This window comes from Leptinotarsa decemlineata, unplaced genomic scaffold (genome assembly GCF_025532065.1).
Source record: "Leptinotarsa decemlineata unplaced genomic scaffold, Ldec_3_MD MMD2_tig00000008_RagTag_RagTag, whole genome shotgun sequence".
NCBI classification, from domain to species: domain Eukaryota; kingdom Metazoa; phylum Arthropoda; class Insecta; order Coleoptera; family Chrysomelidae; genus Leptinotarsa; species Leptinotarsa decemlineata.
Genome location: NW_027412537.1, coordinates 5,988,417 through 6,015,381, shown reverse-complemented (window position 1 = coordinate 6,015,381; position 26,965 = coordinate 5,988,417). Strand labels below are relative to the sequence as shown.

General features: G+C 36.8%; 3 protein-coding genes across 7 annotated transcripts in view; 2 read left to right on the top strand and 1 right to left on the bottom strand.

The window, feature by feature from the left end:
• Window positions 1-26,965, bottom strand: part of kat80 (katanin p80) — a 108,261-nt gene that overhangs the window by 54,361 nt on the left and 26,935 nt on the right. The gene's annotated exons all lie outside the window — the stretch shown is intronic.
• Window positions 308-4,486, top strand: LOC141480676 (uncharacterized). The gene is made up of 2 exons (XM_074170914.1): window positions 308-914; window positions 976-4,486. Exons 1-2 carry the CDS (start codon window positions 308-310, stop codon window positions 4,254-4,256), a joined length of 3,888 nt encoding a protein of 1,295 aa, XP_074027015.1. The 3' UTR covers window positions 4,257-4,486.
• LOC141480678 (uncharacterized) lies at window positions 4,484-5,968 on the top strand. Its single transcript, XM_074170918.1, has 2 exons — window positions 4,484-4,552; window positions 4,621-5,968. The coding sequence occupies exon 2, from the start codon at window positions 4,625-4,627 to the stop codon at window positions 5,759-5,761; it is 1,137 nt and encodes a 378-aa protein (XP_074027019.1). The 5' UTR covers window positions 4,484-4,552; window positions 4,621-4,624; the 3' UTR covers window positions 5,762-5,968.

Genomic DNA, 26,965 nt, shown 5'->3' with positions numbered 1-26,965 from the left:
ATTTTATCCATTATATCTGCAATACATGACTCTGAACTTGTGCTTCACCTTCAAGATCAACCTTGAGCTATGTGTATGCTATATAACTTCGAACATGAAATTTGAACTTGAGAATTCAAGCTATTCCTAATATGTGACCTTGAGGTTCAACCTTGGAGAGCATCTTACGACCTTGATATATATGCATGTCATATAACCTTGAACATGTAGTGGTGGGGGGAAATACTTTTAACGGGAGTGCGATGTGAATGTTTCACTCAGTTCGCATTCTCCTCCTAATCTTGTGGTTCATATAATTTCATACAAAATGTATATGTGCAACGAATGTGGGAAAAATTTCACACGCAGTGACAACCTGCGTCGTCATCAGCGCGATTCATGTACGTTGATGAATTATGGAGGACCATCAACTGAGAATGATGGAGAAGCATCAACTCCGAAGAGGATGAGGTTAAACCCCCCAGCACCTCCGGTAATGCAGACATGCCAGTGCTGCAATTTGACAATTTTAAGTGATCAGATGAATGTACATCGTAGAACTTTGCACCATAGAACGAATGCATGTGTGCATTATGGGGAAGGTGTTAAAATTGTAGGCACAGCGTTCAAGTGTAGAATTGTGAGCTATAGGGTGGATAGTCAAAATCACCATATGGATTACAACACATTCTTCAATGAATTGAAGCAGAAAGTGTTGAAACTACTGGAAGAAGTGTTGGTCATTCATAAAATTGTGAAAGTGAATATGGAGGTGTTTGGGCGCTACAATCTACAAACTAAAGAGTACTGTGATGTTAAAGCATTCAATAGTTCCAATCAAGTTATTGATCAATCGAATGATTTGAATGTGGTATATAACAATTTTGCTGATAGTTTGACTGCCCAAGCGATGGAATTTCAACATCGAGATTCAGGTATGTGATCTATTCTAAACATCATCAATTGAGTGTGTCGAAAAATAATCTCTGTTTTCAGGTTGGACAATTGAGAAAATTTTGTATTTGGAGGTGAATGTTAATAAGTTTAGCCCCCTTGGTGGATCTTCTTACATCAAACTTCCCAAATTCATCGAGTCCAAGAAAAGTGTGGTGAATGTTGTGAATCAGGACCATTACTGCTTTGCATGGGCTGTGACTTCAGCTTTATATCCTGCCAGTGCGAGAGTGTGTGAACTTTCGTCATACCCGCACTTTTCAACCGTATTGAATGTAGCAGGTATGGAATTTCCAGTTAAGTTGAAAGATATCCCTAAATTTGAGGTTATGAATAATTGCTCTATCAATGTTTATGGGTTGGAGAACACTTTCAAAAATGGCAAAATCGAATATGAAGTTGTAGGCCCATTACATTATTCAAAATCTAGGCTTAACAGTCACGTGAATCTATTGAATATCACAGACGAATCTGGTAATAGTCATTATTGTTGGATAAAGGATTTATCGAGACTAGTATCATCCCAAATATCTGCACACCACCACAAAAAATATTTTTGTGATGGTTGTTTATTGTACTTTAGTGATGAGCGGGCTTTATTGCGACACCAGTTAAATGATTGTAATCACATATCAACAACAACACCGAACACTAATTTAAGAATTGACAAATTTGGTAAATGTGTACCTGAAAATATTTTGAAATTTGAAAATTTCGAAAAACAATTGAAAGTTCCATTCGTTGTGTATGCTGATTTTGAATCTATTTTGAAACCAGTGCACACAAATGAACCAAATCCTGCACACTCTTTCACAAATAAAACTTATCTTCATGAACCATATGCTTTCTCATATATCATAAAGTGTTCTTTCGATGATTCAATCTCCAAATTTGTATTATACAGAGGTGCTGATGCAGCTAAAGTGTTTGTTTCAAACTTGGAGGCTGACGTAACCAATATTTATCACAAATATTTGAAAAATGTGGTTCCGATGAGTCCTTTGACTGCTGAGGAAGAGCATGACTTCAATATTGCCACCACATGTGGGATATGTGGAAATAAATTTGAAGAGGGTGATATTAAAGTACGTGATCATTGCCATCTAACGGGGAAAAAAAGAAATGGAGCTACTCATTCCATTTGTAATCTCAATTTCAAATTGCCCGAATTCATTCCAATCATTTTCCATAATCTCAGCGGGTATGACTGCCACTTATTCATAAAGGAGTTATGTACCGATAAAAATAAAGTTGATGTCATCGCTCAAACTAAAGAGAAATATGTTTCTTTCACGAAACATCTATTCATGGAAAATACATTGTATCGAAATGGTCAAATAAAAAAAAAATATTTGAAATTGAGATTTGTGGACAGCTTCAAATTTTTGGCTGCATCTCTACAAGAGTTGGGTGATAATTTGGATGAAAAACATTTTGTTGAAACTAAAAAATATTTTCCAGAAAATGATAAATTTCAGCTAATGAGGCAGAAAGGTGTTTTTCCTTATAACTTTATCGATTGTCTGGATAAATTGAATTATTCAAGTATACCATCGAAGTTGGACTTTTATGATAAACTGAATGAGAAGCATATTTCTGATGAGGATTATGATAGAGTGAAACAGGTATGGGGCATGTTCAATTGTCGGGATTTAGGTGAATATTCTGACATTTACTTGAAATCTGATGTTCTGTTGTTGTGTGATATTTTTGAAAATTTCAGAAATATGAGTTTGGGTACATACAAATTGGATCCTGCTCATTATTTCACATCTCCAGGTCTATCTTGGGATGCTATGTTGAAGTTTACAGGGGTCGAGTTAGAATTACTAACTGATATCGATATGGTGCATTTTTTCCAAAATGGTATACGTGGCGGTGTTAGCCAATGTTCGGAAAGGAAGCATATTGCAAATAATCAATTTCTTCCGAATTATAATCCCAACGAACCTTCATCCTTCATAATGTATTTGGATGCAACCAATCTATATGGCCATAGTATGTGTCAATCACTACCTGTTGACGGATTCACTTGGTTGACCGCCGATGAAATAAGTCAGCTAGATATCAATAGCATCCCAGATGATGGCTGTCAAGGATACATTCTTGAAGTAGATGTGCACTATCCTATAGAATTGCACGATTTACATTCAGATTTGCCATTTTTGGTGGAGAGCATTATACCACCTGGTTCAAAGTCTAAAATACCCAAACTCATACCGAATTTGAATGATAAAAAAAAATATATTGTTCACTATAGAAATTTGAAACAGGCGGTTCGTAATGGTTTGATGGTGATGAGAACTCATAGAATTCTCAGATTCAATCAATCACCATGGTTGAAGAAATATATTGATTTGAATACAACCCTAAGAAATAATGCCAAGAATAAGTTTGAGAAGAACTATTTCAAACTAAACGTGAATTCCATATATGGTAAAACAATGGAGAATGTTAATAATAGAAGAGACATTCGCATTGTTACACATTGGGAATCTATAAGAAGAGGTATGGGTGCCAACGCTCTTATAGCTCGTCCCAATTTCAAAACATTATCTATATTTTCGGAAGACTTTGTCGCCATTCATATGGGTAGAGTTAAGGTTTGCTACAATAAACCATTATATCTGGGATTTTGCATATTGGATATGTCGAAAACTGTTATCTACGACTTTTTCTATGACGTCATCAAAAAGCATTACGGATCTCAAGCTTCTCTTCTATATACCGATACGGATTCTTTGATATTGAAAATAATGACTGATAATTTCTATGATTTCATGAGTGAGAACATTGATAAATTTGACACTTCCAACTATGTGATGAATAATAAATTCAATGTGCCAGTAACGAAGTCGATACTTGGAAAGATGAAGGATGAACTCCCGAGTGATCCCATCATTAGTTTCCACGGCACAGGTGCCAAAGCTTATCACGTTCAAAGTGTATCAGATGAAATAAAGAAGGCAAAAGGTATCAAAAAATCCGTTATAAGAAATCAAATATCAGTTGATGATTACATAAAGATTGTTGAAACAGGTGGTACAATATTGCGAAAGATGAATATATTTCGAAGTGATTTACATGAAGTATATACATTGATGTGCAATAAAGTTGCTCTATCACATAAGGATGATAAAAGGTTCATAATACCTAATACCACCAAGACATTACCTTGGGGACATAACGACATTGAGTTTTATCAAACATGCCCCAATCAGAATTTCAGAATTTTTTTGGAAGTGTTGAAAGATGAAAGCAATGTCGGCAATGGAAAATTAGATCTACTCATTAAATTATTGGAAGAGCAATTGACTAATTGAATATTAAAAATATATATACCCATTTTTTTTAATGTTCAACAATAATTGGAAAATTCATACCAATTGAATATAGTTAATGAATGTTATCGTTCTCTCCCACTTCACCCCCACCACAACCCCCACACAGTGCACAACTGATGGTGGGGTTGTAGAGAGGGAAGTGGGTGGAGCTTATCCTTTTAAAATGCGAGAGGAGGCCAGAGTAAATCATTCGCTTGCAGTAGTCCTTCGAGTGAACTTACCTCCAGTGCCCAGTCGAGCCAACCTGCTTCCAGTGGAAATTTTTTCGATTCAATGTAAGTTCATAATTTCAATAACTATATATATATGTATATTGTATTGACTTATATTTTATTTTTTTCAGAAGCATGTCTTTCTTACGAGCTGCCCTGATGGATGGAACCATTCGTACTGAAGCCCAAGAGAGGGAGATCATGCGCAGGAAGGGGTTAATGGCTGGAACCCCGCTATCTGAAGCCCAGCTAGATGAAGCCATGCGCAGGAGGGTGGTTGTCCATCAGGACGTGGTGATCCAGCCACCTAGGACCCAGATGGCAACGATGGCTCCGACGACGACGACTTCCAATGTCAAGTCCCTCTTTCGTGATTTCAACCCAGACCAGGAAGCTGAATCAATGATGGACCTATCCATCGAGGCGGTACCGACGTCTCAGAGTTTGGAAGGGTTGTTGGAGACGTTGAATCCAAACTTGGAGGAACCACTGCCAGATCTTCTAGATCTATCGGATGTGGAAGATGTGATGTTGGCACAGCTACCTGGTGTGTTATCCCAGATCGACTCCGAGGATGAGTTTGAAAACCCGAAGAAGCGGATACGGGCCAACAACAAGGTGGTGAAATCTGAAGAGCGGAGTTCCAAGAAGACGAAACCACCATCCGCGAAGTCGAAGTCGAAGCCATCAATCCGGAGGAAGGGCGATAAACTGAGCGTCTTCAGAAAAAGGTGTGAAAGAAACACGGCCATTAGAGCTTGGCCGGAAGCAACCCGTTCTTCGGAAATATCTAAAGCTGGACCATCCTCCCTTGTAGCACCCGTCCACCAGGTGCAAGTGGTTGTAGATGTCCATCGGGAAGCTAGTCCGTCTCCTTTACATCAGGATGGGAGATCAACCTCACCAGCCCTTCCTGAGGAAAACATTCCTTCGCCCACACGAGAGGTCGCTGCGGAAGTTCCTCTGTCACAGAGCACATGTGAGGACCGGAAAGTTGTTAATTCTTTCTCATACATGCGATCTGTGATGGATGAATTGAGCAAGAAGCGACAGCGTCGAGGTGAGTGCGATTCCCGCCGCCGAGCCATGAGTGCAAAAATTGAAGGCATTCAGGCTCAGAAGCGGGAATTAGATAAGCAGCTGTCTCGCATTGAAGCGGATCTTCGCAAAGAAGATCAACTTGAAGGCGAGCTAGTGGCTTACATTGAGAAGTACGAGCCTCGGGTGCGGCGATGGAAGGACATGATTGCCGGCTTACCGATGGATTTGTAAATATATGTATATATGTAGTGCATGTTAATTTTAAGATATATTTAAGTTGTTTATAAAATATTTTTTGCATGTTAATTTTAAGGTTGTAATTTTTTTCATGATAAAATTAAATAAAAAATAAACAAGGAATTGAAAGGAGTGCATATACTTTGGTTGTTGCACACAGAATACTGCGAGGTTGGGGCAGTATTTATTCCTTTAATCTAGTCATGTTCTAGCCATATTTAGCATGTAGAAATTAACCACAGAAATATTACAATCTATGTTAGTATTTATTTGCAATATGAGTTAGTTCAAAATAAGATCTAGGAGAAATAAACTTTGTATGGTAAAACTAATGAGTTTGATTAATAATAAAGAAGCTAAAAACCTTGCCCCATCCCTCAGCATCATTCAATTCGAATGTGACGTTTCCATATATAAATAATGAAAGAAATTATTCATTAGAGTAGTTCAACAAATAGACGTTACATCATTAGTCATTAGCTCACACAAGTTGCGACTTCTGATGGTTGTCGTTTATAAGGGTGTGGCAGCTGGCTAATGAAAAAAAACAGGAAAGAATAGATGAATAATGGAAGTAACTATCATTTAGTGTGTTCGAATAAGTAGATGTGAATATAAATGATTGCATACAGTTGGTTAGGTTAGGTCAGTTTAGGTGAAATTTTTCTCCTGAGCGGATTGCAAAAAGAACCAATTGATGATGATCCATAGAGAAAATAGTGTATTTTATTTCATATATATGTGATGTTTTACTTAATATATACATGTGATGTACGATATCTGGGAATAAACTACATATTCTCAACTCCTAAGGTATTGTTAACTGTGCGGTTGACCCGCAGGGTCAAAAAATTTTTCGACCCGCGAATTAAATTAATTCGCGGCCGCGAATTAAAATTATCCGCGGATAATCCGCCGATAAAACCGCGGGTCCGCGGCCTTGGCCGCGGACCCGCGGTTTTATCGGCGGGCTATCCGCGGATCCGTGGCCGTGACCGCAAATTCGCGAATCCGCAGAATAATTTCAACGGCGATCGCGAATTAATTCAATTGGCGGGTCGAAAAATTTTCTAAGCGGAGCGGAGCGAAGCGGAGCGAAGCTAACCACATCTGTTTTTCATTTTCATCCCTCATATTATGATTCATTTAACAAATACTTCTACCCACTCCATCACCCCCTCCATCACCCCCTCCACTCTCCCTCCTTCTACAAATCATATATAAAAGGTTGCATTCTCAATAACTCATAGACTTGTTCACTCATCATGAATCGAGTAACTCCAATTGTGCAGGAAGCTGATTCCTCAAGTGAGCCTCATGTCGATTCTCCCGAGAGTTCGTCCTATGGAGATATCCAAGTGCAAGATATCACTTCAACGTGTCCGGACGACTTCGATGGGTATTCAGATACCACCATTGATTTGAATGAGGAACGACGTTATTTCGAATATGAAGCTGATGAGTATGGCCAATTTGATGACCCAATGGATCCAGATGCCGACTTTGGGGTGATGAACGAGTTTTTTCTGATAGTTCGGGAAGAATCACCCAGCCCCGACATTATGGAGCCGTATTTGGATGATCAAGTCGGAGAACAAAATCAATTCGATGACCCCCTCGAGATACCCGACTCTCCGGATCCTGACATAATCATTATAGATGACGATTAAAATGGTTGGGTTAGGTTAGTTTTCTCGGAGTGCACATAATCTGGTTGGTGCACACGGAATACTGCGTGGTTTGGGGCAGTGTTCAACCTAACCCAATATTTTTTTTAAAGCTAATTACCCATATGTATCACTCATATCTGATAGAAAAAAAATAGAGAAGTCCAATACATTCAACGAATCATTGGAAGATATATTCGAAATCAACTAGTAACAGTTTGGATATCTAACCATACACTTCAGTTCATCCACTATTTGTGTCAATAATTTTTTTTTGAGAAGGATTTGATTTTTTTCCATCAAAAGGTTTAGTGTTAAACAAAAAAAAACAACAACAATAAAAAATATATAATATTTATTAAAACAAATCATTGTGAGGGTACATGGTTACAAATTATGCAAACATCCAATCGACGAAAGTTCGTCAGTGGCCTGTCACAAGCTTCGCAAAAAGTTTGCGTCATCCCCATCATCGAAATAGTGTAATGGATATCAATATGTTGATACTCACCCCCATTATTATTTCGATGGGAATAAAACCTAAAACAGCACCAACATAACATGTAGATGGTATCATCAATGGTTCGTATACGAACATGAGAGTCCGTAACACAATATAAATCTAAATTATTTTCCACCGTATCACTGACATTCAACCAACGACTTCCTATAATGATGTTCCCATTGTCAGTCGCCGGGTCATCGTCGATACCCTCATCTACCATGGCTACACCGTCTTCTTCTACATCGATACCCTCATCTACCATGGCTACACCGTCTTCTTCTACGTCGATGTCATCTACGATGTCGATTATGTAATCCCCTCCTTCGACGATATCATCCTCTTCTTCAATAACGTCGATGGGAAGTTCATCCTCTTCATCAATAATGTCGTTGGGGGGAAGTTCATCATCTTCATCAGAAAACCGATTATTTTCGTCTTCGAGAGACAATCTCATCAAAACTTCATTGATTTTTTTAGCGTTCATTTTTTTTTTTATTTTTCGATAAGTTTCGTCAAAGGTACTACTAGCACTAGTGAATAGTAATTGGAGTTTAGAGTTGCGAGTCGATTTTTATATGTTTTTTTTTTCTTGTAGAGGTGGTAACCCCACCACTACACCACCCCTCCTCTTTTCACTCTATGTGTTTATAATAGGAAGAGAAGTTCATGAGAGTACATTTGAATTCATCAGTTGAATATTTCGACATCCAATAGTGAATACTAATATGCCTTTTCCAAAAGAGTGGGATTCAAAACCGAAAGTACGCGGCCATCCAATCAAAGTCAATCAAGTTATAATGTGTAGTAATTGTCAAGGTTATTGGCTTGAAGCATATATTAATCCATGTACCGGTCTGTGTCGTAGATGTGTATTGAAAAATCCAACCCAAGTTCCGAGTCCAATTAAAGTTTCGAAGGCGACAAATAATTCAACTCCAGAAGTATGCCCCCACCATCAGTGCTGCAAATGTTCCATAGGAATCGTGTGTGACAATATGGGAATTTATAGAAATATTTGTGTGAACTGTGCAGCAAATTGTGAGTTACTACTTCAACGTTGTCTACGTTGTGATAACTATAAAGTAGATTGTTGGAACAATTTATGTACCGTATGCAGAAGTGGATTGATATTATGTGAAAATGTTGGTGATTTCTATCCCGATGAGAACATTCACTTCCGGGATTGTTGGTGTTTGAACAGTGAAGATCAGGTGAAAAGACGAGAAATATATGGTAACGCTATTCGGACATATATTCCATTGGTTACAGTGCCACCCATCACAGCTAATGTCAATATTCAATACATGTGAAATTATATGTTGAATAAATAAATTGCTTTAATATTCAATAATAAAAATTCAATTTCATCATATTGTCTTTATTTTTCCATTTACTACAATAATATTTCAATTAAACTAATGAACTTTCATCGATCCAAGAGTTATGATCTCCAGAGAATCCCAACCACTTCACAAATAGGCGACGTCCTTTCCTTTTCAAAACTCGCTCAACCAAATATGTATTGGGATCTCTCGCTTTATTCAATTCCATTTTATAAAAGCAACCTTTTATCGGATCTCCATTCACATCTTCTAGCTCATAAGTTATAGGCTCTGTACTATTAATTTTCACAACTTTAAAAAGTTCAGTAGTGAAATTTGCTGTATAACCTTTGGCAAATGCATTTTTAAACTTACTGATTCGCACCATATCTCCAATTTTGAATTCTTTTTTTTCACGTTTTCCATGCTGCTTCTTTGATCTTGCATAAACTGTCATTTTTGTGGATGGTTTTACGTCTACGGGCTTCATACCAATGGTACGATGAACTTTGTTGTTATATTGACTGGTAATTTTAGGAAGAATATTCAACCAACTGTAATGGCCTTGAAGTGAAAATTGTCTATAAAGCCAACTTTTCAACGTCCTGATGACTCTTTCCGCAATTGCAGCCTTTTTTGTGCTGAATGTTGAGTAATGATTAATACGGTGCTCTCTCATTAGCGATGAAAATTTTGAATTATAAAACTCGGTACCGTGATCAGATTGTAAGTTCCTTGGGACATGCTTCGCATCTTTCAACACACTCGCCATAGCTGCAGTAACTGAATCAGCTGTTTTATTTCTCAGTGGTCTTGACCATACATACTTTGAATAACAGTTGATAACTATGAGGATGTACCTATAACCATTATTTTCTTTAGCATATGGTTGCATTTCCATCAGATCCATCTGCCACAAGTCATAAAATCCCTTTATTAGTGTCTTTCGACGGGGAAAATTTCGACGCGCCGGCTTATGTATTTCCTTCACAACCTGCCATTTTGCATCACTCATATTACTGCTATATGACTTCTTCGAAGTGATGAAGTCGAGAATTCAGTTCGCTACTGTTCACGTGCAGGTTTAACAACTGACTGTTCAACTTCAATAACTCGCTCAGTAAAAGTATCAACCAACTCGGTTACAACACCAATTCGCTTTTCCATATTAGTCAATCGATCAGCTAATGCTGAAGTGATGAGTGCATTTTTGTCAATGATGATTCGCAGTTCGGTATTTTTTGAATCAATGTTTTTTTTGACGTATCGTAGCGCTGGCGCAATGAATTCTTCGAAATAGTTCAGGGTTGATTCCTTGGTTTCTTTAATATGATTATCAACGTATCTTTTAGTTACAGAGTCTTCACCGTCTACAGGTTCACCAATATTCTGCAATCGCTTATTCTGAATGTCATAATCACCATGTGGTGTAAGAATGAATCCAACACCCGATCTTCCAACAAGTGGTTTACCAACACCACCCCTTCTACGCCCAAATTTATCAATTGTGGTATGCATAGTTAGATCATCTGTGAGTAACTGAGTCAGCTTCATACATTGTGTTCATTATATTACGCTCAATAGACTAATCCTTCTTCACGTAATTCCTCAATTATGGCCAATATTTCATTATCGTGCCCGGTATGTCCAGCCATTCGTGAACTCCAAAGCAATTGAAGGCGATCAACCAATTCTTCGAGTTTATTCCAATAAACATAATCTATATGCTTATTTCTGATATATTTTTTTTGAGTGGGTATTTTGATTATACCGGTACCTTCTCTACTGGGATTCTGCAGTGGGTTTCCATTAGATAATAGTGGTACGATTATTTCTCGATATTTCTTCCAATTATTTGATAGTAGACCCTGTTTTCTTTCATTGTATTTATATGCTGCCTTCGTTAATTTGAGTATATCACCATAAGTGGTCATATCGGAAGAGGGGATATTTCCCGATGGTACTTTCATGAATATCAATTTATATAGTTTTGGGGTACCCTGATAAGTGGCAATAGTTTTACCATTTTTCTTGAACACAATTTTCTCATCGATGAACTCCACATCAGCTACACCCATTTGTAAATTTCCCGTTTCAGTGTTCATGTGTACTCCAAAGACGGTATCGTATGAGGGATTTCCTGATATTAACTTTTGTATGTGCTTTTGTACCTCATCACCATTATCAAGCACATTAGATGATTCTAAATCTGAAGTTGTCGACGAAGAAGCTTGAAGATCCTTCGAAAAAGCCTCTTCAAATTTCGTTTTTAGCTCACTTTTAATTATATTTTTGGCGGTGAGTGGTGTAGCACTCTTTGTTGTCTGCATTACCTGATTTATTTGAGATGCTCCTCCAGTATTGGCAGATATTGCTTTCAAAGGTGTTATTATTGGCTCATAGATTCTTTCGAGTGCTGATTGATCACCTAAGCGACTATTCTTGATATAATTGAATTTCTTCCGAACGGCATCTGTTGCTTCAATTAACTTTCTTTTCAAACACATTTCATCATCATTTTTTCCCTCCATAATGTATTCACTTCAAGAATGTGTACAATGAAGCGTCGTCCACACTATCTAGCACTCGAATGATTCAATTGTTTCAAGAACGTCAAGGATATATGAAAGCATCAAATCCTTTTCGATAACGTCCATCTTGCACTTCTCGATCCTTATCAATTACTAAAAATCCATATTTATCCACCCAACATCTCGCACACATATCTTTAAATTGCTTGTATGTCACATCTGGTGACACGTGGTCAGAAAAAATATGATTGAGATTCATATCATCTTGTTTGAACAGCACAATAAAATTTGCATTATCTCGAATCAATTGTTTCGGGACTCGTGAATATGTTTGGGCTAGATAGAAGCAATCCACATTTTTATGACGACCCATACTGAAATATGATCGTATAACATCCTGTTTCTCACACATCACATCATCGAAAATGAATATTGAATCGGTTCTGGCATCTGAAGGCTCTACTATTTCAGCTGCATTATTGGTGAAAGTGTAAAATCCCAACCCTTCAATTGGAGCTAATACTTCACGTAAATACTCATATTTGGGTTGATAAAGGGACTTTGAATAAAGATAAACATTTGCAAATCGTAATCCTAGAGGGTGAGTCAGTAGAGAAATCATAACATTTGTCTTGCCGCAATTGGAAGGTCCGATAATCAGACCGCGAATGGATAGTGGAAGTAAGGATCCATGACGCTGTTTCACACCGCTTTCCGATCCGCCACCCACTTTTTCATCGAAATTATCGATGGAAAATTGGAGCTTCTGCTTCAGTATGCGCATTGTATGACAGTTGGAGACTATATAAGCAGGTCTCCATATCGATTCCTTTATTTAAATGGGGGTTATGAGCCGATGTAGATCTCCTGAGTGGCATTCAAATAAAGCTGGTAGGGGATTGGTCAATTCCCTCATCAATAATCTACCTTTCGAATTACACTTACCTGGCTATCAGTATTGCGGCCCTGGCACCAAATTGCAGAAAAGATTGGCGAGAGGTGATCCGGGTGTCAATCAACTGGATTCTGAATGTCGAAAACACGATATTGCATATTCACAAAATCCTAACAATCTTTCAGCTAGACACAGAGCAGATCAGGAGCTTGCAGAAAGTGCTTGGAATCGATTCAAGGCAAAAGACGCATCTATTGGAGAGAAAGGAGCCGCTTGGCTGATTACGAATATAATGAAGGGGAAACGGCGATTTGGTATGGGTTGCGAGTCACCATCCAAGCAGTCACGGAAACAGAAAAAAAAAGGTCCTACCAAGAAAAAAAAATCAAAAAAACTATTGAAAGACTCTAAGGTGATAGCTTTTGGTTCTGGAATCGTTAAGAAAGTGCGTGATGTTCTACACAAAGCGGGCGGAAGTGAATTTGTTGTCAAAAATTCTAAAAGAGCAGCTGAAATTGCACTGAAAGCAGCACGCAAATATACGAGGGCTGCGGGTGGGAAAAAGAAAATTCGCACACCGCGAATCATACCAATTCCTAAAATTGGTGGAATACTACCACTCATTCCAATTTTTGCTGGTTTATCGGCGCTAGGTAGTTTAGCCGGTGCTACAGCTGGCATAACAAAAGCAGTACAAGCAGCGAAAGCGAGTAGGGAGCAATTGAGTGAGGCAAATCGACATAATAAAAACATGGAGGCAATCGCTCTAGGTAAACGAGGAAGCGGTATCTACTTGAAGCCTTACCGTAAAGGATTAGGGGTCTATTTGAAACCTCAAATTTCAAAAAACTCATAGATTTGCTACCTCAAAGAGCTCTCTCCAACATCGACCTCAACTATCATGCTGAGAAAATGATGATTCCATATTTTCGGGGGGTATATATGCGTGACGATTTGCCAAAATCGGGACCACTCCGATATGAATCTGCCATAGTAAATTTGGATAGTCGACATGGTCAAGGGACACATTGGGTAGCATACAGAAAATGTGACACTTCAGTGAAATATTTTGATAGTTTCGGTGATTTACCCCCTCCAAAAGAATTGATTCACTATTTTTATAGGGGTTCAAATCCTATCAATATTATCACATATAACTATGAGCGTAAACAACAATTCAACACAGTATGGTGTGGTCATTTGTGTTTGGAATTTCTACAGAGCAAGACATGGAGATAACACCAGCGCAGGACAGGGAAAGTATCAAGAGGATGAGTCATTCATTGATCGCATATTCCAGAGTACGCACTTTACGAAAAATGAGTAAAGAACAACTCGCTGATATGCCGAAAGAGGTGTTGATTGGGTGTGCATCGCATGAAATTGCATCTGTATGGGATAAGTTACCACAAAATCTACAAAATGATATTGATGTCTTGAAGTATCAGTACTGCGAAGACCATCAGAATAATTCCAGCGGTAGCAGCAATAATTCCGATGTGAATGATGGACCACCTACAAGAAAAATTTTCTGTTGTTATTGTAAAGTGAATGATGTGAATGTAGTCACACATAATGGGATGGATCATCTGGACAGACCACCTAAAAAACGACGATTACTCCACAATTTCTGCTGTCAGCAATAAAAAGACATGAGTCAATGAAAATTCATCAGTCATGTCACGCACGTTTTCATTGTCGGGGCACTCTAGCGAGTTGAGCGCCAACTTCTACCCACCCATCGAATTGGATAGTGGCGCTAATTATGGTCTGGGCTTACACGGTTTCTATTCCTACAACTCCATATTCAATGTGGATGTGAAAAATAATGTTATCGCCTATTCTAAAGAAGCTAACTCACCTCCTATCATTATAAAAATTCCACCTGGAGCATATGAAATTGATGAAATCAATAAGGTGATTCAAAAATTCATCAAATCCAAAGAAATGCAATTGGAGAATGGAGCTGAGGAGAATATCGATGGAGTATTTCTCCTACACGCAAACAACAACACTCTGAAATGTGAAATGAGGTCGAAATATTACATCCATCTCAAACATGAAAACACTATTGCCGAACTTTTAGGGTTCGAAGCCGATGTGTTTGGCATCGATGAAACTCATGAATCAACATTGCCCGTAAATATCAATAAGGTGAGAATTATTCGTGTGGATTGTAATGTCACAGCTGGAGCATATTCAAATGGTGATGAAATCCATAGCATCTTTGAATTTGATATTGATGTAGAGCCCGGTTACAAACTCACCAAGGAACCGCAAAATATTATTTATATGCCAATACAGCCTGGCGGTCGTAAGTACCTCGACAATATCACTTTACGCATATTGGATGATAATGGTAATCTAATCAATTTCAATGGTGAAAAAATAATAGTTAAATTGGAATTGATTAGGCTATAACGATCATCATTTCTCATATGTTGATTCACAACATCGACGACCGTCATAAGTGTATCACAAAAATGAGTGGAGCAAGCATCGACAAGTTTGGTCGCAGAAGTAAGGCAGTTTCAAATAATGTTTTGCGAGGAAAACCTGGAGTTGGTTTTAAATTGACTTCCGATGGAAACTTTGATATGGAAAATAAACGATTGAAAAATATAGCCGAGCCTAAAGAGAGTACGGATTGTGTTAATCGGGAATATGTTGGTTTTTACATCTCGAAGATCAGAGGAGAATTAGATTCTGATATTGATGAAATCAATTTGAGATTAGATGGAGTAGAAAAATATTCCGCATCAGTCAGGGAAGATCTCATTACGCTTGGGCTGAAATTAGTGGAAATTGTAAAAAAATGTGAACATATGGAAAAGGATATCAAATCGATGCAATCTGATATAATAAAACAACCCTCGATAAGCATTCAAACAATTGAGCAAAAAAGATGGTGAGCGATGATAATCTGTGAAAAAATCAGTATAAAGCAGGAGTTGACTAAATTTTAACTCATTATTTATCATTTCCTAACGCTGAGCAGATGTCAATAATTGATAAAGCTATAGATTTCACCATAATTGTTTCTAAAAAATGGGGTTGTGCTTCAATATCCAGCGATTGCAGCAGCGGCAGCAGTTGAATCAGCGTAATGCATTTGATGGAGACTATAATCATGTACATTTAAAGAAGAAAAAATCTAAAAGTCGATTCATTCCACGTATGCCCGCCGAACGATCAAGATATAGGCTGAGCGCTAGTAGTTTAAACTTCCTCAAATCTATTGGCTTGAAGGTGCGATATAAAAAATAGTAATAACATGGCGACCATTACCACAAGCGATAAACTGGAGGTGTTCGAAGAGCCCCTGTTCGACCATTCCCTCATTAGCCTTCATGAGCATACATATAAGCCGTACGGTTCACCATATTACAAAAATTCAGATGAAATAAGAATTCCAATCAATTTTCAAGATCTTATACTCGATATTGCAGATAGTTACATATATATCGAGGGGAAGTTCACACCATCTGATGCCACGAAGCAGTGCTACCTATCCAATAACGCCCTCGCCTTCCTCTTCGACGAAATTCGCTATGAAATGGGTGGAGAGCAAGTGGCCGTTGTTCGAAAACCCGGCATAACTACCACAATGAAAACGATGATATCATTTGGACAAACACATGCAAATTCGCTACTACCGATAGGATGGGGTCTTGATGTGAATAAACAAGATATATTGGATTCTGTCAGCAATGTATTCAGCGGTAAATTACCCTTGAAGTATCTCATGGGTTTTGCTGAAGATTACAATAAGGGGATACTGAATGTAAAACAGGAGCTCATTTTGATTATAGCACGATCATTCAAAAATTCATTTATTGGGGAAGTCGATGCAGATTTGGAAATCAATAAAATAGAATGGAGAATCAGACACATTGTGCCGGAAGATCGACAGAAACTGAAGTTATTGAATCGCATCAATAAAAATGGTAATAATGCTAACGTGAAGGTGGCTTATCGTATGTGGGACCTTTATGAATTACCCACACTTCGTGACACATCCTCAGATATATGGGCCGTGAAGACGACCAACAGTCTTGAAAGACCTCGATACATCATCATCGGCTTTCAAAACACCGACCATTCCGAAAATATATCAAAAGATGTAACGAAATTCATACATGTGAATATTAATAATATTCGACTATCTCTGAACTCTGAAGTATACCCATATGAGCGTTGGAATCTGGATTTCGACAAGAAGTTAGACTCATCAGCCTATTATGCATATGAAAACTTCCAACGCAGCTACTATGATAAAGCTATGAGTGAACCGATGATGGATATTGGCAGCTTTCGTAACAACCCACTATTCATCATCGACTGCTCCCATCAACCTGAAGCTATGAAGTCATCCACTGTCGACATCAAAATTGAATTCGAAACACGCAAGGTGAAGTTTCCAGCGAACACCAAAGTATATGCACTAATCCTCCACGATGCTGTTTTATCTTATAATGCTCTTAATGGTTCTGTTCAGACTGGATTGTAATAAGATTGACATGTAATTCACCATGAAATATTCGATATTAAAACACTCAATAATTATTTCCTGCCTTTTATTCATCAAACAATTATATATAGATGGATATAAATTGAAACATAATTTGATTATCACATATACAACACATTTAAAATATTCTAAACACCATCATGTAAGGATTCTTCCAGTTGTGGGTTGGGACTCCGTGGTTCCAATTGATATTTCTCTATGATATTCTGCGGTAGGTAGTTGCATATATCGTAAAGGAATTGTTTTAAGTCTGCTTCAATTATCAGCTCACAGAACTCGTCCAAATTTCTGCTTCCATACGAATATTTATGACACAATGCCACACCGAGTTCATACTTCTCACTAAGCTCCAGAAGTTTTCGCACCTCCTCAGCATCATAACATACACTCAAATCATAATTTGATGAATGTAGAGCGTCAAAACTTAGATCAGCCAATTCCCAAGCCATTTTTCTTATGGCAGAATCCAAATCCACTGCTTCTGGCCACTCTTGCGCTGAATATTGCATCCACATATTTATAGGATGGAGAGCTCTGAAAATACACCAATTGCATTCATTAGTTTGGTAATTATATTGTGAAAAAATTAAAATACTCACGTGAAATTCGACTATGTCTATGAAATGAGCAAGTTGATACATATTTTATATTATTCTACCATATTTTCACTATTTACAAAAAAAAAAAGATTGTAGTTATACTCTCAAAACTTTCAATCCAAAACATTGAATTTCATCAATGATCGGGTTTTAGCACCAGGATAGTCCTGTGAACTTTGACCCATATAAGTAAGTGTGAATTTGGCTTTGGATGAATTCACTTCACGAATGAAGTCTTCTGTGAATTGCTCTGTGACACGTTTTGGAAGCCATGCTTTAAAAGGAGTATTACTTTCCTCATCCAATAGAACTACTTGAATGGATTTACCATATCGTGTGGAATACATTGACATTTTTTCTATTTTATATTCTCTATCAATAACCAGGGCGGTTATAGGTTTTTGCTCTAAAGCTTCACTTTGTTGAATTATAGCAAAATTGATTTTTTCAATGTCAAATTTCAAATTATCCATATTCATAAATATAGTGAAATTACGGTTCAAAAATATAAACTATGTTCACCTTTGTGATGATGATGTTCACTTTTTGGATTGGTAAATACTAGCTGCTGTCGTCAACACAACTCAACAAATACTCACTAACTATTCAATTACGTTAGGTAGTCTGAACTGAGTGAGAATATATGATACACTAAGCTTATATAGAAAATCATCCTCGAAAAGAGGGAGGGGTTCAAGGTTATGCATCGATGACAGTTATATCTCAAGGTCAAAGCACAAGTCCAGGGCCATGCCTCGAGGACCTATGATGTGACATCATACAAGGTCAAACATCGAGGTCACGTATTGAGCAAGAATAAATCTCAAGGTCGAACCGCATGGTCATATTGAACGTGCATAATGCAAGATCATGAGGTATCTTTCAAGACCAAACTTCAAGGTCACATATTGAGGAACAGACTCAAATCTCAAGGTCGACACCCATGATCAAGGTCATATCATCTGACACGTAACTGAAGGTCATATGACGTCATTCAAGGACAAGGTCAAATGGTGGGGGGAGGTCCTCAAGCGGCCTTAGACAACTACTGCCGATATCTTTTAGTTAAGAAGTACTATGATATCGAAATTTGGTTTGGAGTTAGGTGATACTTGGATACTTCCCACACGTCAGCCTAATCTCCGTTACTTCAATACAGGGTGGTAAAAAAATACAGTTTTTTCGTTTGCTTGAAAAAGTTGCTGAAATTTGATTATTTTAAATGGAACACCCTGTATATTATTGAAAATTCGGAAAGCTGCTGAAATTTGCTTTCTTTCTATGTATATCATACCTATACCTAACTAGTCAAGTTTCGGACTTATGAACATTTATTTGTGAAAATGTCCCTTCAGAGTGGTATTTCCATTCGGTATTTGGTAAGCAGGCCATGATTACTATTTGACAGTAGCGTTGTGACATTCTCCTAATAATATCGACATTTTCGTCACTTCAGAAGTTGCAAATACCTTGAAAACGATGGAACAAAACTATTCAAACGAAGTTCTTATGAATTTGTTTATTATTTTTGGACAGTGTGACAAAATTATCAGCAGAACATGTAGAAAGTTCAATGAAATGTATCCGAATCTACCGCCAATGAACCTCAAGAAATTTATACGAATTCAGAACAATTTCAATGCATTTGGATCAACTTTAAAAGCACCAAGAAACTTGCCTCGACCCGTAACTTTCGAAGACAACCAGATTAATGTCTTAGCATATTTTCACGCATTTCCCGAGTCATCGATAAGAAGTGCTGAAGAAGATTTGGGTATAAAATATTCATCGGTTCAAAGAATCTTGCGAAGACATAAAATGCATGATTATAAATTCACCAAAATTCAAGCCTCAAGATCCTCAACAGAGAGTAGAATTTTGTGAAATGTTGTTGACACGCATTCAAGAAGATCCACTTTTTTAAAATAAAATTATTTGGACTGATGAATCGAAATTTTCGAGAGAAGGGATTTTCAATAGAAAAAATCGTCATTATTGGTCCAGTGAAAATCCTCACGTCACAAAAGAAGCCGGATTTCAAGAAAAATTTAGTTTTAATGTCTTCTGCATGTTGATGGACAACAAATTGAGGTACGTGATATACGAGGAGTCATTAACATCCAGAAGCTACCTGAATATTTTGGAGAATACTGTAGACAGTTTCGTGGATAATCTGCCACTCGAAGATTATCGAAACTGTTGGTACCAACTAGACGGAGCTCCTGCACATTGCACAAGAGAAGTGAGCGCAGAACTGGATAGACTATTTGACGATCGGTGGATGAGGCGCTTGGGACCATGGAATTGGCCAGCGAGATCACCCGATCTTAATCCATTAGATTTTTATTTGTGGGGAATGTTTAAAGAAAAAGTTTACAAAATACCCGTGCGTTCGAGAGATGAATTGTTAGAAAGGATTGCCCAAACATTTGAAGATTTGGATCCCAATGAAATCAGATCTGCCACCACGAAAGCAGTCAACACCCGCATTTTAAAGTGCTTGGAAGTGAACGGCCAGCGATTCGAACATATTTTGAAATATTCCACATGATTGTTTTACTTTTTTATAATTATTCATATCAATATTTCCAATTTCAAGTTTCTTGGTGCTTTTTTAAAGTTTATCCAAACATATTGAAATTGTTCTGAATTCGTATAAATTTCTTGAGGTTCATTGGCGGTAGATTCGGATACATTTCATTGAACTTTCTACACGTTCTGCTGATAATTTTGTCACACTGTCCAAAAATAATAAACAAATTCATAAGAACTTCGTTTGAATAGTTTTGTTCCATCGTTTTGAAGGTATTTGCAACTTTTGAAGTGACGAAAATGTCGATATTATTAGGAGAATGTCACAACGCTACTGTCAAATAGTAATCATGGCCTGCTTACCAAATACCGAATGGAAATACCATTCTGAAGGGACATTTTCACAAATAAATGTTCATAAGTCCGAAACTTGACTAGTTAGGTATAGGTATGATATACATAGAAAGAAAGCAAATTTCAGCAGCTTTCCGAATTTTCAAAAATATACAGGGTGTTCCATTTAAAATAATCAAATTTCAGCAACTTTTTCAAGCAAACGAAAAAACTGTATTTTTTTACCACCCTGTATTGAAGTAACGGAGATTAGGCTGACGTGTGGGAAGTGTCCAAGTATCACCTAACTCCAAACCAAATTTCGATATCATAGTACTTCTTAACTAAAAGATATCGGCATTTTTAGAAGTCATGATTTTCGAAGAAAAAAATTGAAATTAATTTTTATTTCGAAAACGGTAACAGATAGGTATAGGGAAATATCAAGAAAAGTTGTCGGGCAATTGTTGGAGATTCCAAAAATAATATTATATACAGAGTGTTCCATTTGAAAAATCAAAGTTGCTACTGCTTTCTAATAGAAGCGGCAACACCGCATTGTCGAAAATATTTTAGTTGGCTAGAGAATGTCCGAATATGCCCTCCATTAAATTTTCAAAGTGATCCGTTGTCTGGTTCACCAGAAACGTCTAATGTGCCATCCACCGTGAATCAGCCTGTATAGTTCAACATAAAAGTATTAGTCCACACGGAGATTTATAGATTTAGAGATCTATTATGTATAATTGTAAATTTTATTGATTTTTTTCTAAAAATTGAGGAAAACTTAATGAATAATTTTCAGATTCATAATCGATTTAGAGTGGTGATAGCAAATTGAGTCAATGATTGTTGAAAAATGAAAAATTTCATAGTAGCAAAATATTACACATTAATTTAATCACTTGAGTGAACAAAATATTATAAAGCATTTTACCCACAAACTCTGAAACACACAAAATTTTTCATTTTTTTTATTTTTCTTCACCTTCAGAAGGTAGTAATAATTTTTATATGTAAAAACAAATTTTCAACTTTTTCTTTTACAATTATAAGTTTTAGAGATTTTCTGAATTTGTTTGGAATAAAAGGGTTTTTAGAATACTAAATCAAATCTGAATGAGAGATATTTTGATTTATATTGACCACTTACACAATCATTGGGAAAATAGTTACTCCTGTGATACAGTAAGCCAATGCCCAATATTTTTAATGGACAAATTGCAGTATTCTGATATGAAATTTAAAGTGAGACACACTGTATATGGATGAAATGCTACTTGCAAATCATTTTCTTTTTTTAAATTCTATCAGAAAGTGATTTTTTATAGAATTGATATGAAAATATAGCAGATATATAGGGCGTTCCAACGAAAACTTGACTCCCCCTGTAAATCAGAAACGGATGTGTAATTGAAAGAAGAGGGATTAATTCTGATATGAAAATCATACCCGAAACTTCACCCCCCCTGAGGTCAGCAACTAACCCCCCATTTTTTTTAAATTACATGGGAGGTCGAGTGATACATTATTTGAAAGGTCTTTTGTCCCTCTATTACCTCTGTATTTTTTTTCGAAATTGGTTCGTTCGTTATTGAGAGATTAAATGTTGAACGTTTTATTTATGAAAAAACAGAAAATTCGCTGTCGTTCATTTTAATGAGGAAATCAACAACAAATAATATCAGTGGAAAAAAAAAATCAACGGATAAATTGTTCAAAATGACCTCCTCCTAGTTCCATACAATAATATAGTCTATAATAGGGGAGCCCAAGCGGGGATTTCGGGATTTACTAAAGTGCGGCAGATTAATATACAAGGGAATACCTTGTACCCGGTTAAATACCTCCACCAAATATGAGCCCCATATATAAGGCCGCCCGTGAAGGATAAAGGATCAGATTAGTGAAAAAAATTGATCATCAGAAATTCTCGAGCGCGTCAGATTAAGGTAGAGGGAGTTAATTACATGCTAAAAAGTGTATATTCCAGTAATCTGACAATTTGAGAGTGACGTAAAGAAAGGGGAGGGCAGCAAAGTTGTAAAAAAATTACGTCATTTCGACATTCTCGAGCGTAGCTATTTTTTTCTTATTTTGAAGGAAATAATTCAAGGATAACGAAAAATATATAATCTGACGATTTCCGCAAGCCGAAATAACAAAAATTCGTCGATGAAGATTAATGCGTGCAGCTGTGTGATACCTATATTTCCCTCTCCAAGTTTCTATTCCTCTTTCACTTTTTCTCTATCTATTACTCTCTCACTCCGTCCCCACTCAGAATTCTGTTGCCATGACGCCATCACAGCCGATCACAGAGACTCGTTCGTGATGAAGATGATGATTAATTGATCAATTGATTATAAAAAATTAAATTTTTTTGAGAATTAAAAAAAATTATTTTCTTATAAAAACAAGTATTCTACTTAAAAAACATTACACTTATTTATTTGCATGCTATTTCCTGAGCTTTTCAATTAATTGAGTGCAATGATTTGAAAAAAATAAAAAAATATATTTTTTTGTCAGATTCGGCGGGCGAATCCCTCTAGATAATCGTCAGTATGAGACAGCACTTCTGGAACATAAAGATGAACGATATATATCTTAATCTGACGCGCTTTAGTATTTCAAAATGGCGATTATTTTTGCACATTTTAACAATGGCTGTGAGTTTGCGTCAGATCGAAATCGTCAGATTATTGAATGAGAGCTTTTTTTGTTGCACTTAACACCCCTTGAAAAATCTGATGCACTCGATTAAAATTTTTTTCTTTTCACTTTTAACCCTTACGAACAACCACCCGCATAATGCAAACGATCAGATTAACATAAGAACATTATTAAAAATACGTAGGACATTGATGCTATCAATATCTGACGCGCTCGAGTATGTCCATGCAACAGTATTTTTTACAAATCTATAGGCGCTTTCCACACCGATGAAAAGGTGTGTATTATATAACTTGTTTTCTTCTTGTCATTTTAGCTTTGCAACCTAATATGTCTCTATGACGCTAGAGTAAATCCCCATTTTGCATCGTGGGCTCCCCTATTACTACTCTCGAAAGCGTTCCGTACATTATTCAAGATGTCTCAGCAATCGGCAATTCTCTGTCGCAGGTCAGGTGATCTAGCTGGCCACTCTGCTGGACCCCTTCCTCCGATCCAACGCATTGGAAAACGTTCGTCCAAAAACTGTCTCATCCGAACATCAAAATCTGGGAGTGCACCATCCTGCTGGAATGTTATTTCATTTTCTACTAAATTGTAATCATTTTCTAAAATTTGTGTAATCATAGGATCTACACAGTCTTGTAATAGTTTTAAGTATGTGTCTCCATTGAGATTACCTTCAATGAAGAATGGTCCAACAATATGATTACCAAGAATGCCGACCCAAACATTTAATTTTTGTGGAGTTTGTGAACAAAACTAAAGTCGACGATCAGGATCATCTTTGTCTAATTCCTGAACTAGCCTAATTTTGAAAGGATGGAATTTGTAGGCTTTCAAAATCAGAAAAACACTAGTAGCTGATACACCAGACGCTCTAGCTACTTGTCTGATAAATTGTCCATTATCCATTTGTACATGTCCTAAAACTGCAACTTCAATTCCGTCATTTCCGACATACTTCATGTTTTCTGTTGTGAACAGAACCTGAAGTTCGAAACTCACCCATTAACTGGTTACCATATTGATAGCTCACGTTGTGGTTTTGATGATTCGTATTATTATTTCTTGCAGCAGCTTTAGCACATTCATTATTTCGATAATAGGTTGAAACAATTTCTATTCTTCCTTCAGTAGAATAAACCATGTTGGAACACAGTGAACAAGGATGACTGAATAATAATTCGTGAAGAATTATTATTCAGTACATTTGTCCCTACCTATCGTAAAACCGTAAGGAAATATCCGCCGTGGTTTTCGTCTGAAATAATTCGAAATATTAGAAAAAAGCACCTAGCTCGATCTAACTTTAACAAACATAGGATCTCAACCTATCACCGCCAGTTTGTCGAACTCAGAACGCTCGTTAAACGCCAAATTAAGGTTGCCTACGCAGCGTTTATCCAAACGGTCGAGGACAATATAAAAAATGAACCATCTAAATTTTGGAGCTTCATATCTTCAAAAAATTCTAATTCTAGAATTCCCAACGTTATGTGTTATGATGGTATTGAGTACGATAATCCTCAAGCAATTGTGGATGCCTTCTCTCTCTTTTTCTCAAGTGTCTATCTGTCACCTAATAACTCTCAAACTGAAGGCTGCCCTTACACTAAAATTAATAACACTAATATCAATATCTCTATTATAACCGAGGAAAATATTATAACGGCATCGAAAAAACTGAAGAACAAATTAACTTCTGGTTGCGACAATATTCCAAGCTTCATTGTGAAAGACTGTATTTATGTACTTGCCAAACCCTTATCTATCATATTCAACATGATGTTGAAGTCGGGCCAATACCCTGAAATTTGGAAAAAAACAAAAATATGTCCGGTATTCAAGAGTGGTGAGCGCAATGATATATCCAACTATAGAGCAATAGCCATAATCTGCAACTTCGCGAAACTATTTGAAATAATTTTATACGAGACTATTTATAGGAAAGTCAGTGGTTGTTTATCGAACAAGCAATTTGGTTTTATGACCGGTAGGTCAACGGTATCTAATTTAGTATGTATAACTCAATTTATTTCAACAGCTTTGGACTCCCAAAGTCAAGTAGATGTAATTTTCACGGACCTTCAAAAAGCTTTCGACAGAATCGATCATCACATATTGCTGTCAAAGCTGGATGTGATGGACTTTCTGATCCTCTTATAAAGCTAATGTCATCCTACTTGATTGCGCGAGATCTTTACGTTGAATATGGTGGTTACAGGTCAGTCGAATTTCAAGCAGCTTCTGGTGTGCCTCAAGGATCCAACCTGGGACCACTGTTGTTTTTAATATTCATTGACGATCTATCTCAGTTGTTGAAATGCAATCATCTTCTTTTTGCTGACGACCTTAAGATCTACAATCGTATAAATAATTTGAACGACTGCCATAACTTGCAGATTGGACTCGATTTGGCAACTGAATGGTGTTCTAAAAACCGTTTATCTGTCAACATTGCAAAATGCAAAGTTCTATCGTTCTCCAGAAAACAAACTTTTTTACAATTCGATTACAACATAAATAATAAGGTCCTTGAAAGATGCCTTTCTATAAAGGATTTGGGAGTTTTATTTGATCCTAAACTAAGTTTTATGGATCATATATCAAAGACAATCTCGTCGGCCCTCAAAACATTGGGATACTGTATAAGAAACTGGTCCAATTTTGCGAATACTAGTACACTCATTATCCTGTTTAATACGTTCGTAAGAAGCAAATTGGAGTATGCTGGCCTAATATGGTCTCTTTTTTACCAGTACGCTAAAATAATGATAGAATCTGTCCAGAGGAAATTCCTGAAATATCTATTCTTCAAGTGTAATGGCATATATCCTGAACGCGGAATTGAGTATAATGTTTTGCTTGAAACGTTTTCATTCGACTCTCTTGAACTACGAGAGATCTGTCGGCAATTACATTCCTCTTTAAAGTCTTGCACAACAAAATTGATTGTCCAGACATTCTAGCTCAAATTTTCTTTAGAGTACCTCGTCTTCAGTCACGTAAGGAAATTACGTTTTACACTCCTACACCAAGAACCAATCTACTTATTGGATCACCAATATTCCATATGTGTGGTTTAGTGAATGGAATGAGCTTGCAGTGCGACATTCACCATGACTCACTAAATAGTATATTGGAATGTTATCGGAGGAATACGGTCTTACTCTGAGATCAGCAAGGGCTACGGGTCTGTCGTTCATAGTCAATATGCCGTATGTATGTGTATAAATTCCATTTATAAGTTTCTGCATTCTCTTGAATTTCATTTGTTATTAATTAATTTTATATTAGTACTAATTTTTATGCCTATGTAACATTTCATTATAGTATCTCTAAGAAATAGTTTTAATTGCAATGTTCTGTATTTCCTGTGATTGGGTGTTAACCTGTTGGAAATAAAGGTATTATTATTATTATTATTATTATTAAGAAATGACGGAGGCCAACTATCTACTTTTTGTTCTGCGACAACTAGATTCAACAAAAGCTACCAGTGCAGAAAAAACTAACAGTATCGTCCATTTCAAAACGTTAACTGCTAATTAAATAAATTCTATAAATCAAGAAGATCTGCGACAGAGACTTGTTCGGGAATGCC

What these genes read in the sequence shown, in the direction of transcription:
- LOC141480676 (XM_074170914.1), top strand. Translation starts at nt 308, where the DNA reads ATGTATATGTGCAACGAATGTGGGAAAAATTTCACACGCAGTGACAAC. An exon ending in ATTTCAACATCGAGATTCAG is followed by an intron (nt 915 to 975) that starts GTATGTGATCTA and finishes CTCTGTTTTCAG; the next exon opens with GTTGGACAATTGAGAAAATT.
- LOC141480678 (XM_074170918.1), top strand. Translation starts at nt 4,625, where the DNA reads ATGTCTTTCTTACGAGCTGCCCTGATGGATGGAACCATTCGTACTGAA.